Source organism: Ambystoma mexicanum, chromosome 8 (genome assembly GCF_040938575.1).
Source record: "Ambystoma mexicanum isolate Mex_15411 chromosome 8, UKY_AmexF1_1, whole genome shotgun sequence".
In the NCBI taxonomy this organism is placed as follows: Eukaryota; Metazoa; Chordata; class Amphibia; order Caudata; family Ambystomatidae; genus Ambystoma; species Ambystoma mexicanum.
The window spans coordinates 1,421,181,851-1,421,197,246 of NC_090929.1; the positions used below are offsets into that span (position 1 = coordinate 1,421,181,851).

General features: G+C 48.8%; 1 protein-coding gene across 2 annotated transcripts in view; it reads right to left on the reverse strand.

Annotated features, from left to right (window-relative positions):
* LOC138473064 (zinc finger matrin-type protein 4-like) overlaps positions 1-15,396 on the reverse strand; it is a 1,763,309-nt gene that overhangs the window by 922,664 nt on the left and 825,249 nt on the right. For both annotated transcript variants that reach the window (XM_069611557.1, XM_069611558.1), the window contains exon 4: positions 6,660-6,819. In XM_069611557.1, the coding sequence (XP_069467658.1) occupies positions 6,660-6,819 (160 nt within the window). The remainder of the gene's footprint in view (positions 1-6,659; positions 6,820-15,396) is intronic.

The window sequence follows — 15,396 nt, forward strand, 5'->3', positions numbered from 1 at the left end:
ACCCTTTGCAAGCCCATGGAAACGGGAAGCAGGAGGGGTGTGTGTGACTCAAACCCAAGCATCTGAACCAAATACATTACAAGCCTGCATGTGCCCAGCCACAATGCAGCGTATGCCCACAGGAACCACGGAAGCCAACAGATCGGAGCCAACAGATCGGAGCCAACAGATCGGAGCCAACAGATCGGAGCCAACAGATCGGAGCCAACAGATCGGAGCCAACAGATCGGAGCCAACAGATCCTCCCAAAAAAATTGGGAATAAAAGAAATCAAAATAAAAATAAAAATAAGAAAAAATCAAAAATGGCCATTGATGGGCCCGGGGGGGTTGGGGAGGCCACCCAGGAGGTCCGAGGACAGGATGCACACCAGAACCCACCTGCGTGGATCCTGGGAAAATAAAACACCTCCATGGGCTCATGGCCCACACGGCTACCCTATTGTGGGAGTGTCACTGCTGTCGCTATTATCACCCTGTGCAGCTGCATCCGGAGGTGGTTGCACTATGGGAGGCAGCCCACGCAAGGCCCTAGTCTGCTCCTCCATGGCTGCAAGCATGCGGGTGTGGTAGGTCTGGTTCTGGAGGATGAGTGTGCGGAGGTCCCCATGCAACAACTCACGGGATGCCCGGACCTCCGCCCTCGTTGCCTGCATCTCAGCTGAGAGCGTACGGGTGAGACGCTCCAGCTGCTGTTCTGTCCTTTGGTGTGTTGAAGCCTCAAGCTCAACAAGAGTCGTCCTGAGGTGTAGGAGCTCCTGCCTCAGGGCTTCCCTGTGGCCCTGGGACTCAATGGAGATGGCCTCCTGCAGAGTCGCCAGTGCCGCCCGCCTGTCCCTGTTGGACCCCAACATGTCCTCCCTGTGTGACTGGCAGATGGAGTCAGTTGCCTGCTCTAGTCGCTCCATCAGCCTTTCTGGGGGGACAATGGAAGTGGCCACCCTATCCATGGCCTGAGCCATCATCTCGGATGATGCAGCCTGTTGGGTAGCCATACCGTAAATGGATTGCTCCCATGCGGTATTGCCAGGTGGCGTACGGCCACCACGTCGGCGGGCACCACACCTGTCTGGGGCAAGGCGAACTGCGCCTTGCTGTGCCGGCACTGCCTGAGGCTGCAGGACTGCATTCCCCCTCTGATCTGCTGGCCCAGGAACAGGATCAGATGTCGCGGAGTGTGACCCTGCATCCGTAACCACCAAAGGCGTAGCTGCCAACACTGACATCCCCATGGAGGGTACTGACCCTGGTGCAGGTGGGTGAGACAGAACAGAATCCCTCCCTGGAACACTCACCAGCGACGGCACGTAGGTCTCATCCGAATCAACACCTGAGTACAGCTCGGGGGAGGTGCAGCCAGAGACACCCCTTGAGAGCACGACCTGCAGCACTTGTGGGTTCTCCCCCACCACCACACCACGTCCCTCACTGGTGGTTGGTCGGCCCTGGGACACCTCCTGGGTCTGCACCATCTCCACAACCCCAGCAGTATCAGGTGCGTCTTCCCCTGCAAAGACATGAAAACAAAGTAATGGAAACAGGCATTAGCACCATGGCACACATTGAGGGCTGAGAAGCAAGAGAACCAGTACTTGATTGACATGTCCCACATGACTAGAACCCTCCCATGCATGCACCCTCACTGCGTATGAAGTGCAGGCAAACGGCACACACTGATGACACCAAGATGGAAGATGAACAAATTTTCTGCATGCTGCCTGGCAGTGGCATCACACATTGGCCTGTGATTGGCAGGTGAAACACACATGCCATCACACAGATGGCATGTACCATTGCTATTGAGTGAAGATGGAGAGGAGGGCAGCACCTATTCATTCAGTCCAGTTCCCGCATGTAATAGCTTTTCTGATTCTAACAGGTCAGATTTTTCACCTGGAGCTGCCAGTCTGTAATGGTCAAATTGCACAGGGACATGTGTGTACAAATGATATCCAGGTAACAAAGTCACTCCCCTTTACCATACCCATGTCAGACATGTGACTAGTGGACAGCGACATGCCTAGTGAAAGTGGTGGAATGCAAACAAACTGACTGAATGAACAGTGAAAAATAAGCAAATCTGTTGTGTCAAGGTGACACTTCAAGGGCAACTGGCGTGCAGTTGTGCTAGATGTCTACTGTTGGCAGAAGGGATACTGCTATGGCCAAATGCAGCTGCGCAGGAAGTATTGCATGAAGCACATGGCTGACCCATACGACTGAGGCGCACACACTCTCTCCTGGCACCCAAACAGAAGCCCTCACACACACACCATGCACATGTATGACACACACATGCATGTGCACTCACCGGACAATGCCTCGTAATCAGCCAGATCTCCCACGCCTTGGATCTGTTCCTCCGTGACGTAGGTCCCAGCGACTGACTCATGTGGAGTGAGTTCCATGTCTACTACTGGAGACCCACCTCCAGTCACTAGAGTTGCGGCATGACTTGAGGCCAGCTTACTCTTTGCCCTGCGCTTTAGGTCATTCCAGCGCTTATAGCAATCATTGGCTGTGCGCCTCACGATTCCAAGGGCACTTACGATGTCCGCAACGGTCTGCCAGTGTGCCTGGCGTTGTGCAGGTGTGGTCTTGGATCCTGCAACAATGACCATCTCGTTGTCATGTCCGGACACATACTCGACAAGTGCATTCAGTTCGTCATCCGTGAAGCTGGGCTTCCTGGACGGGCCGGACTGTGTAGCCGTGTCTGGGGCATCAGCCTGTGCCGGACGAGCACTCTTCCTCTTCCGCTTGGAAGGTGGTGGTGATCCTGAGTGTCCTGCGCCGCTCTGGACACTAGGGGCAGGAGCCCTGGTGGACTCTGTATCAGGAGTGTGGGATTGCACACTCAGCATGGGAGTTGGTGCAGGCATTGGCTCGAGTGTGATGGTGTCAGGGGGAATCTCAGCAGCATGGAATAGGACCGACACTGTCCTGGCTGGGTGTGTGAGGGCTGGGGTGGATGGAGCCGCAGCTGCCCCTGCAGCCACTCCGCCCTGCCTCCTTGGTGCAGTAGATGACCTTGCTGCCCCAGATCCACGTGGCATGATGGCTTCAACGTGCACCAGCGCACGTGTCGTAGCCCTGCTGACCTGGAAGTCAGCCATGGAGGCAGCCAGGTCTGGTGCCACAATGGGCTGGTCCAACAAGGGCTGAGCATGGATGGTGTCAGCCACTTCAGCCTCAACGGGAGGGGGGGAGGGGGGGGAGGGGGGGGGATGATGGGTGCCCTTGACTGGTCCTCCACACATGGGGGGACAGGCTCACCCTGCAAGTTACGACCACGTCCCCTACCGGATCCACCACGGCCACCACTTGTGGCTCTTCCACCTTTGCCACCCTTACGGAATCCTCGCCTCCCAGCCATGGCACTGATATTAATGTGCGTATGGGAGTGGCTGTAGACAATTGTCCTGGGCAATTGGGGGTCAAAGGGGTTGGGTACCAGATGGTAATTGTACCCTAGTGCTCTAGCACGGCTGATTGTAACCCCTGGGGAAAGATGACGGGTCACGCAACGCACAGGAGGCCCAAAAAAGGGAGATGACGTGCACGCAACCCCTCCTAGACCACGTGTGCAGAAAGAAAAACCTGCACTACGCTGTGGCACCCAGTAACACAAGAATGAACGTATGCGTGTCACACGCAGCCTAGAATGACCTCTGAAGGGGTAGGCAACACACGGGGCAAGCACAGAAGTTGGATACGTGCGTGACTCACCGTCTGCCAGGTAAAAGAGCGTGAAGAATGAGCGCGTTTGGCTGGCTAAACCCCCGCCAAAAGAAGATGTGTACGCTGTCTGAGAAGACAGGACAACAGTAGAAGGGGACACTGTTTGAGGGAACAGGCCCAGGTAAACCAGTAAAAGAGAAAAAAGAGAAAAAGCTGTCAGAGGTAACAGGGAATACGAACTGGAAACGCCGTGAAGTAAATCGCGTGTGAAACGACAAGAAGTACAGATTTCACCCACTCGCTCTCCACGAAAAGCACGTACAAGGAAATGGTGTTCTACATGTACCTTATATACAGGCCCACACGTACAGCGTCACTTACGCGGCGTGTACGTTCACCAATCACACGCTTTGTCACTCCTGCGTGTAGATCCATTTTCACCAATCACACGCTTTGTCACTTCTACGTGTACATCCATTTTCACCAATCACACGCTTTGACACTGGGACGTGTCACGCAACAATTTCCTGCACGTGCAGGTGACTATAGGCGCGCATATGCTGTTGACGGGTTTACGCGCTAAGGGCCTTTGCTGACGTGTGGGATTTCACTACCTATCAGGCTGTCCACGCGTTCACACACGAGAGACCACGCTCCTGGCCAGGAGGCGAAATTACTGCCCCCCAGAGCCCTGAGCACGCTCCCACCTGCCATCTGCTGCTGCCTGACTGCCTGCTGGCCACGTGCCCCACAGTGCTGGTGGGTGGGGGTGTTGGGAGACATGGGTGGGGGCCTGGTGGAGGGTGCCCCTGCACTGGTGGGGGTGGTGGGAGACATGGGTGGGGGCTTGGTGGAGAGTGCCCCTGGTGGCGGGGGGTGGTGGGAGACATGGGTGGGGGCCTGGTGGAGGCTGCCCCTGGTGGCGGGAGGGTGGGGGTGGTGGGAGACATGAGTGGGGGCCTGGTGGAGGCTGCCCCTGCACTGCTGGGGGGGTGGGGGGTGCAGGGGGACATGAGCAGGTGTGCAGGGTAGTCCCCTGTTTTGTAGACTGCCTGCAGGGGCCGTGGAGGGTGTACAGGGAACACCTGTGAGGACCCACCCAGCCTAATCGCGTGTGATGATTCCCACGCACCCCTGTAATACACGTACCCTGGCTAATCGCGTGTATAACTTCCCGCGTACCCCTGTAATACACGTACCCTGGCTAATTGCGTGTTGAACTTCCCGCGTACCCCTGTAATACACTTACCCTGGCTAATCGCGTGTTAAACTTCCCGCGTACCCCTGTAATACACGTACCCTGGCTAATCGCGTGTTAAACTTCCCGCGTACCCCTGTAATACACGTACCCTGGCCAATCGCGTGTTGAACTTCCCGCGTACCCCTGTAATACACGTACCCTGGCCAATCGCGTTTTAAACTTCCCGCGTACCCCTGTAATACACGTACCCTGGCTAATCGCCTGTTAAACTTCCCGCGTACCCCTGTAATACACGTACCCTGGCCAATCGCGTGTTGAACTTCCTGCGTACCCCTGTAATACACGTACCCTGGCCAATCGCGTTTTAAACTTCCCGCGTACCCCTGTAATACACGTACCCTGGCTAATCGCCTGTTAAACTTCCCGCGTACCCCTGTAATACACGTACCCTGGCCAATCGCGTGTTGGACTTCCCGCGTACCCATGTAATACACGTACCCTGGCTAATCGCGTGTATGACTTCACGCGTACCCCTGTAATACACGTACCCTGGCTAATCGCCTGTTAAACTTCCCGCGTACCCCTGTAATACACGTACCCTGGCCAATCGCGTGTTGGACTTCCCGCGTACCCATGTAATACACGTACCCTGGCTAATCGCGTGTATGACTTCACGCATACCCCTGTAATACACGTACCCTGGCTAATTGCGTGTTGAACTTCCCGCGTACCCCTGTAATACACTTACCCTGGCTAATCGCGTGTTAAACTTCCCGCGTACCCCTGTAATACACGTACCCTGGCTAATCGCGTGTTAAACTTCCCGCGTACCCCTGTAATACACGTACCCTGGCCAATCGCGTGTTGAACTTCCCGCGTACCCCTGTAATACACGTACCCTGGCCAATCGCGTTTTAAACTTCCCGCGTACCCCTGTAATACACGTACCCTGGCTAATCGCCTGTTAAACTTCCCGCGTACCCCTGTAATACACGTACCCTGGCCAATCGCGTGTTGAACTTCCCGCGTACCCCTGTAATACACGTACCCTGGCCAATCGCGTTTTAAACTTCCCGCGTACCCCTGTAATACACGTACCCTGGCTAATCGCCTGTTAAACTTCCCGCGTACCCCTGTAATACACGTACCCTGGCTAATCGCGTGTATGACTTCACGTGTACCCCTGATATGCACGTTACCCGCTTTGCGTTCCTTGTTTGGCTGCCCTGTAAACTGGTCCAGAGTTGGCGCAGCCCTTTGCGATGATTTAGCGATTTTGCTGGCTTTTCCTTGCGAGAGGGCGTTCTTGGGGGCGTTACTGGCGCTGCTGCAGGGTCGCTGCGATACTCTGCGCCACGGCTGGTTTGGGAGCATGTAATCCATGAATACGCTGTGCGCGGAAATCGGTTTTATCGCACGTGCCTGGCGCAGTCAATCGCACGCGGACACTCTGCGCCAGCCGATTGCGACACTTTTCTGCGAAATTCTATGAATTACCCTGTATATGTGTTTAGGCTAAGTTTAAGGGCGTTTGCTTGTTTCTTCTGCTGTGAATGTAGTCTACATAGAAAAAAAACATATTCCGAACTGCTCAATACATGAAACAGAACATATACTACCTGCATAAGTGGACATGATTCTTATATGTGTTCATCCCTTTTAATCCTAACTATACTAGGCTCGAGTAAGAGCTAAGCCTTGGACAACCACAATAAATGGGATATTGTGATGTGGCGTTTTGCATACTAATTTTTACGAAGGCAAGCAATAAGACTTACCTGTTGGCGTGGGTGTACTCGGGGACTCTCCCAGTACCAGTTTGACCCGCTTGGCATGAATCTTGCCCTGATAATGTGACTCTGCCACAATGGCTGAAGTGAAAAACATGTTGCAAAGGGTACAGCACTTATTTTTGTCCACCTCGGTCTCACCACTTTCCTGAAAGAGAAACATCAAGGGCATCAAAAGATTGCACCAAAAGATTGCACCAAAAGATTGCACCAACAGATTGCTTACATGTTATCCTTTCAAGGGCTGTGGGTTGAATACAGAATACAGAAAACACAAAATGCAGGCACCAACATACTGGGCAAAGAGATACAAGAGTCTCAAAGTGGCCAGTACCTGTAGGCGATCAAAATCCATACATGTTGGAGACATACATCAGAGTGCCTTTTATAAAGAATAATGTAATCCCAACTGTACAGTATGCAGACACTGATTGCGATCATGTAGAGGCGTGCAGCTGGAAACTGGGGGTAACTTGAAATATCCTTTGTTCGTATGTATGGGGGTGTTTCTTAGCTCTACAATCCATGGCTCAATTATCACCCCTTTAATGCTTGCTCAATTGCTTACTTTTATATTAAAAATCTTCCTCCTGAGCATATTTATGATACAGGTCAACTCTGTACTGAAGGAACAACAATTACCAATAAGCAATTTGTAATTTGCTGCAAACATTTATTTTTAGCAGTTTATTAAGAATCACTGTGTCCTACTATGAATAGAGACTCCTGTTCTCGTGTGCTTAACGTCAGCAGTGAATACAATAAGCATGCAATTACACATTTTCTTACAAGTGAATGATAATGCAATGTTAGAGTAAGCTAATTCAGACACATGAAATATGAAAAGCTAGCCATTCTTTAAGGGGCTGATTCACAAAGAAGTTCATATGAGTAACTTTGAGTAACTGCTGCAGGTGTTTATTTCAATCAGGAAGTAGTTACTATCAGTAACTCTGATTTGCTCCTGAGTAATGTAATTCCTAGAAGTTAGGGTTAAGTCAGAGTTGCTCGCGGCAGCTTCTTTGTGAATCAACAACTGAGTGTTAAGTCCCAGCTGGAATCCAGCTTAGAAAGATGACTTCCAAATGGGTGCAGACTCATGCAAAAGTCATTGTTACATCACAACTAAGTAATATGATATGGCAGTTTAGTAGTGATGCCCTTTTCCATTAAAGGTGAGTAGTGGTACCAGGGAGGACAACGTCCGAAGGAGCAAACCAAACCAAAATGTCAGATTTGAGTCATCTAGGGCCTTACTAGAGTTTTGGTGGTATTAGCCGTGCCGTCATCGCTGCATTAGGTAACCTCAGTGTACCTACCGCCTGTTATAGCAGTGAGGTTATGGCCCCGTTATGAAGTCCCACTGGACTCCATTAGGAATGGGTGAAATTCCTGCTTGCAGTAATTCCGCCTGTAGCGTTACTGCATTATATGTAGTGGAAATAGCTCTATATATTTTGTTATATGGAGAGTGATTAAACAGGCAGTATTCCAAAATAGCACCTGCTTTACTATTACGCCATTACTTGTAATGAAGCCCCGAAATATTAGTGTTTTCTTAATTCGCCTGTGTGTTGCTGTATAATATGCAAAGACAATCATCACTAAAAAGAAAATCTAACTTAAAGCGACCGTGCTAATTTAAATGAAAATATCAGTTCTATATTTCTAGAAGGAGCTCAAGGAATGGCTCCTCTTGAACACCTAGGTCCAGACACCTTTGTGTCCCTCCTTCCTGTCTGCTTGTAGATTACTTAATTCTTGTTGATCCCTTGATGCACACCCAGCCCCTGTTGTTAGCTCCCAGCTCTATTGCATCTTTGCTTCCCTCACCATGTACATCACATGGCCATCTGTAAAGCGCTCAGTTACTATCCAGAGCTAGATCTGTAGTCAATAAATACCCAAACAATACTACTACTACTAATAACAATAATAATAATAATAATAATAATAATAATAATAATATTGGAATCTGCACATATGTACATTATAGAGAACTCTATACAATAACTCTAACAGGTACAATTCTGCAGTATTTGAGACTTTTTAAACAGCTAGCACAAATTAGCATGGTTATATGATCGTGGGCTTCATGACACCACTAAAGCCCTTTATTGCTGTTTAGGGAAACCAAAGCAGGCACAAGGTTTGTCTATTTCTCCATGTGGCGAGACAGTCCGGACCCCTCCTCTAAATATTCATGGGAGACCCATAATGCTGTGTTATGCATCTGGATTAATTGGATGTATGTGGTTTGGCCATGCACCAGTGTGTGTGGCCGAATTGACTGTGGTTAATTCGGCCACAAAGCCAATTTTGTTGCAGCCGTATCCATCCAAACTAAAAAAAAACACCACCATACACTCCCCCACCCACTCCATACTTACCTTTTCGCTGTTCGCTCATCTTCTAACCCTGTGGCGTCGGATCCGTCCCTCCTGCCGGGGTCGGATCTGACAGCGCAGGGGTCTGCTGTTCTTTTTTTTTTCTCCTCCCCGCCTCCAAACCTCCAGAAGTGGGGGACACCCCCACTACCTCCAAAGCCATCACTACCAAACATGGGGAGCAGGGGTCAACCCTGCAACCCCTGCTCCACATGTTTGGTAGTGATTACCCAAATTGATTGTTTACAAACCGATTAATACCGATTAATCATTAGCAGGTCGACACCAAAACATAGAACAAATTCGCAATAGTCAAACCTTAACTTGAAGTGAAATAGAAAGGATTCTGGACTCCTGGAATAAACTGTCTCCTGGCATGCATGCTCTTAGCACTTTGTGTAGTGCTCTTCATGTTCGAATGTTCTCAGGAATGTGTTGCCCTGGCATTACTCTGAACGCTTGTATTCTGTTGTAACCCCATGCCCTCTCAATGTCCCATGGTTATCTTCACTTCTCCATACACGTGAACCGATTTTTACTTGAGTATGGTACATTACAAATCAAAATAAAATACAAATACAATACATTATAAATACAATCAGTTAAGTCAAATAGAAACAATCATTTAGGTTCGCAACTCAAGCAGGCATTAATAATAATAAAAATTAAGTACATAACTCAGACTGCCAGCTTTGCCCACCTGATCGCCTTCTTTCACCACCCAAAGCAGAAGGAAGTTTGCCACTTCTTTTTTGGTAAGTCCCTCACAAAAGACTAAGAAGGCTGTTTTCTCAGCAAACTACCTCATTTTTGGTGTATAGGTGATAATCACACTGATATTTAAATATATATGTCTACACAGTACCTTATACTCTGCTGAGCAAAACACATATGTACCATGTTCCTTTCCCAAATGACTCTTTCCACAGTAAGCCTGTTGTTAGCTCCACATTCTACTCATAGCAAAACACACAGGATCTGCAAGGATCATTTGTACCCGCTCCAAAACAGCAATGTGGAGCACTGAATTATTCATGGCGGAATTAATCTTGTAAGCAGCAGTACTATGCAAATCCTTCGCACAATGAAACATCACATTTTTGGCTGTCTAGTCATTTCTATTCTGAGATTTGGCTGGGTTTCCTTTCATAGTCCATATTCTCCTAAATGTAGTCACTGCATTGAACAAAAGGAGGTAACTTTCAAATAATATAAATCAAGCAATTAAAAATCCTTCACCACATGTTCTTTCGCAATTGTTTGCTATATTTGTATATATGTGTGATGCATCGATTTGAAGCAAAACTGGACTTCTCATACTAAATGCTCCCAATTGTACTTTGATCCATCGCCAACAGTTCCAGAGCATTTGTACTGACTCAAAGGGCTGTTTAAATACACCATGCATTGTGCCAATGCACTTTACTGTGGATCTGCCTGCTAATCACCATCTGCACAATATACCAAAATGTGTCCGCCAGAACAGTGCTAGATTTGAATATGGCTTTCACCCCCGCAGTGGGGGTGGAGGGTTGGCCATGGGCAGTAATGGCCAGTCAGCCCGAGCCAAGCCTCCCAGTGTGGAGGTGAAAGCCATTCTCATCCGGGGTTTAACCGGGGTGCACATGTTTTTTTTTCCCCTCAGGAGATTTGTGTCGCTTGAGCAGCCAATCTCCTGAGGGAAAACAAAATCAAAAAAGATGGCCGCGTCCATTGGGAAAAGGGACTAAGTCGCAAGACCATTTCTATGGTGTCCGGGAGATGGGCAGAGCGCTGGCAACGGAGCACAAAGCTCCTTTCTAGCAGGAAGGTGGGGAGGGTTGGAGGAGGTGGGAAGGGTTGGAGTTATTTTGGGTGAGTGGGGAGGTGCGGAGGCCACAGGGAGAGGGGAGACAGAGGGTAAAAGTTAACAGGTAGGTTCGGGTGAGCCCCTTGCTTTTTTAGGAGATGGATGACTGTGACTGTTTTGAAAACAGAAGGAAAGCAAGCGGATTCAAAGGACAGGTTGAAGAGTTGAGTGAGGTGAGTGCCACTATAGGGCCAATAGGCTTGACTAGTTAAGGACCAAGAGGGTCGGATGGGGCACAAGAGGGGTTAGCCTTCATCAATAGAGATAGCACTTCATCAGTATTAGTGTGACTAAGGTGGGAGATGGAGTCAGAGGATGATGGTAGAATAGTGTGATAAACCTGAAGGTGTTTCCCTGGCTAGTCCCGGGGATCTGTCACCCAGGTGGCCAGGGCAGAGCCATTGCCATTAGATCCAGTTCCTAGGGGTGGATGAGTGAGGAAGGATCACCTGGATGGGGGGTCTTTGGGGAGTGGGAGAGGGACACTGATGGGTGAGATGCGGTATCCCCCTTCTTTCAACACCTTTTCCCCATCCTACCACGTAGGATATTCTAAAACACTGCCACCCCCCCTTTCCAACACGAACATGTTTGCAGTAACACAAAAGACAATGAACTAAGATGTTTACCTGAAATATCCCAAAACAAGGGTCAGACAAAGTCAGGCATTTGACCAGAATCACACACACCTGATGGCCCTTTCCTTTCCTCACAGGGATAAAAGTTGGAGCACAAGAGTACAAGAGGAGCAATGCTGACCGCATGACGTGAAAGCTAACTCCGCACAACAGTTCAAGAGGAAGAGAAAGACGGCGCAGACAGAGCAGGTGACAAGGAGAGAAGCTACCTTGCCCTTTATGACCAAGGCCCATGATGTCTCAGCAGAGGGGATCATAAGTCTGTGAACAATAGCCAGTGTGTGTTGTAGCAGATGTCTATGGTACATGAGACTCTCTTCCGTTGATAACCAAGCCGGGGAGAGATGCGGGTCTCTGTGGTACCAATCTTGACTCGAAGGAGAAGAAAGCTAAGCAGTTCATCACAGCCGGTGAGTCGAGGGAGAGTCGATAAGAAACCGAACTGTGTTGAATGATAAATAGCCAATGTCCAATTTGAACTTTTGAAGAAGCATAAAGAAACTATTGATAAAAGAGGGGGAACACTGGCAACAGAGGGGTCCGGCACCACGTGGGTGCTCACAAAGGACACTATAGGGGATTACCTGAAGGTGGAAATTACCATAACCAAGAGGCCTTGGTAAGAGGTGAAAAGAGGTCAAAGTGGTCATACAGGGCTCTTGTAAAATCCTCTGTACCTTCGAATGTCTTTGACTGACAGATGATTGCGAAGCTAAGGGAAGGGAATCCCGCTTGGTGAAATAAGCTCAGGCACAATGTATTGGTAAAAGTTGGCAAGAGTAAACCCGGCAGAGGGATGCTCACAAAAAGGTACAGGTTGGCAAGAGTGAACCCGGCAGAGGGGTGCTAACGAAAAGGAGCGAAGCTTGAAGTCCCTATGAACCAAAGAAAACCCGACCAAGGCGTGTCCATGGTGAACTGTTTGTAAAAGTTGGCTAGAATGAACCTGGCAGAGGGAAGATGCCAACAAGGGGCGTAGCCCGTAGAACTGTTTAAAAATACATTAAGATAGGTGAATACAGGAGGGTTTGGAAGATCAGGGGAAGTGAATTGTCCCCCTTGTCATTTGGGTCTGATCCCGGCCGAGGGAGATCCAGGGGTGAGAAGTTATCCCCAAAGGTTCAATGGGAAAAGGAACTGTTTAGTTGATTTATTGAATATGATTTGTGAAGGGTCTACGCCCAGAAGAGGGGGTACCAGGGGTGAAGTCATCACCCAAAGTATACGTAAAGCAGAACTTTGTGTTTGTTGGAAACATCAGACCTCGAAGGCAAGAGACTTTTTATTGAAAAGAGACTTGGCCATCGAACAACCTGATAGCTGATACGGAACTGTTGGCTCATGCTGGGAATGCTCAAGCATGTGTTGTGCTCAGGAGATCCACTTTTTCCCATGCTCAAGACATGGGGAAGGGCGACCCCTGGCAATCACATCTTGACTTATTATTTGTGAACCCTTCTTTCGTTATTGAAACCCTTAGTTGTAAGGAATTGCCAATAGTTTTTTTTTAGTATAGGCCTACTTATTTTGACACAACGCCACAAGGACTACCTTATTTTTCATTTGATGGTCGAAGCTTGCTCCCATTTTAGCTTTAGGTTTAGATTAGGCATTTTTCCACCCTGCATTTATAGTTCAATAAACACCCTTGAACTGTGATCACTTGTGTCTGTCTTTACTGTTGCCAACCTGAGTTCCTTACAGTAGGCAGAGTAAACAATGTAGGAGGGTGGAGTATTAGGAATGTCAGGAGAGAGTCTCTCATTTTGGAAATGTTTGCAGAGAATTATTCAGCTAGGTCATTAGCTGTGAGAGTGGAGCTGATAGTCTTAGATTTAGGAGGAGTGAGGCGTGAGTTTAGGGTACCCTGTAGCCTCCGAGGATGTTTGGAGTGAGAGTCAATGAGGTTTAGGTAGAATTATCTTTAGCTCTATCAATAGTGGACTTTTCAGAGTTCAGGTAAGAGCGGTACAGTTGCAGGTTCTCATGAGAGTGAGTACAACTCCATTTGCGCAGCAGCCGACGCATGTCTGTGCAGAGATAGCGTATGAACGGGTGATGCATGGGTGAGCACGCTGAGACTTAGGGGTGAAAGTAAGCAGTGGGAAGGGAAAGGAGACTGAGTCATATAGTAGGTATTGGAGGCTGGAGAAGGCAGTTGGTGGAAAAGGTATTTGCAGACCTGCTCTGCCCCTCTGGCAACCCTTGCACTCCGGGGCTGTTTCTGTATCCCTACTGCCCCCTTCCAGCGCTTAACACCTGATGTCTGCACTTACCCTTGCACTTGGCACCAACTGGCCGCTCTTTTTATTTATTGGTTTATTTATTTTACTGTTTATCCTTTGTACTGCACTGCCCCCTCTCAGTTTCCCCCTGCACTTTTCCCTCTCCCCCCACCCCTGCACTTGGCTGATCTCAATGTCAACTAGCCTAGTAAGATCGTTGTCTCTGTCTTCCCTCTGTTCCCCCTCCCTTGCCTCGTCTCGAAACACTTGTGTATAGGCGTGTTATAAATACCATTTAATGTCATATTATATCATGTCAGTGCAATGGAGGAAAGATAACTGTGGGTCAGAGAGAAAGGGGGAATGGCAGATGGTTTACATTTCCTTTTAGCAATAGGTGAAGCAATTGGTGAGGAAAGGTCAGTGGGATGAAAGGAGATTTGTGGTGGAAACAATTGAGTGATCAGATAATGATGGTGTGGCAGTAGTATCCGTGGCTAAGAGATGGAGATGAACAAGAGATCCAAAGATTTACCCCTTGTGTGGGTAGGTAGGTTATGGATCGAGTGGATAGTGTGGTCACTAAGAAAATAATGAAGTTCAGGTTTCTGAGAAGTGGGTGGAGAGGGAAGGTTAAAGTCACCTAAGAGAAGGAGGTGAAGTTTAGTGAAAAGAGAATCCGGGAGTTGCCCACAATCACCAAATAATGGTCCTATGGAACCATGAGGGCAATAGATGGAGATTATGTTAACCGAGTGAGGCAGAGCAATAGTAGAGATGTTGAATTGAAATGAGGTAGGAGAGGATGTGTCATTGGAGATTTGTGAGGCATTGAGGCAGGAAGAGGTTTCTGACGCCTCCACCACTGCCAGTCAGTTGAGGAGAGTGAATGAAGGATAATTTGGAGTCATGTAGGGCCTCCACAGTGGCAGTGTCAGATGGAGAAATCCAGGTGTCAATGATAGCAAAAAGGTCTAGGGGAGGAGAACTGAAGTGAAAGTAGTCAGTGATAAAGGAAGTTTTGTTGCATACAGACCGAGCATTCCAGAGTGCAATGTTCAGTTGATGAGGTAAGGAAGAGTAGAGATGTTGAGTCTCAGAGGAAGAGAGGTGAGGTGGATTAGTGTTAGAGGAGGTATGGTCAGCTCGTCTGCTTTTGTTGTTGGAAGGAGGTGGAAGAGAAATGGAGTAGTGGGAGTTTAGAGTTGTGCGTTTTATAATAGGCATAGAAAAGGAGGAAGTTGTATCATGATTGGAGAAAGCGTAGGGAGAGTGAGTAGGAGGAGCTGCAGGAAGAGCAGGAGTGAATGTATTATAGGTTAGTAGCATAGTGTGGAGAGACAGCAGAGTAATTAGGAAGCGTTGGGTACTCACAGGTACGACAGAGAGAAAGGCAAAAGTAATCGCTCATAGACTAAGAGGCAAAGAGGCTGGTCAAGGGCTGCTCTTCACCCTCCACTGTTCCACCCCTGCTGGATGCACCTAGGAAGTGCAGATGGGATGGCACACGCTCTTGTCACCTAATCAGCTAGTCCATCAGTGGTTGGTCTCTCCGATGTTGTCCCTGCTGTTGTTGAGACGATTTCTCCCTGATTTGTGTTCCCAGAGGATCCTTTTGTGGCTTTG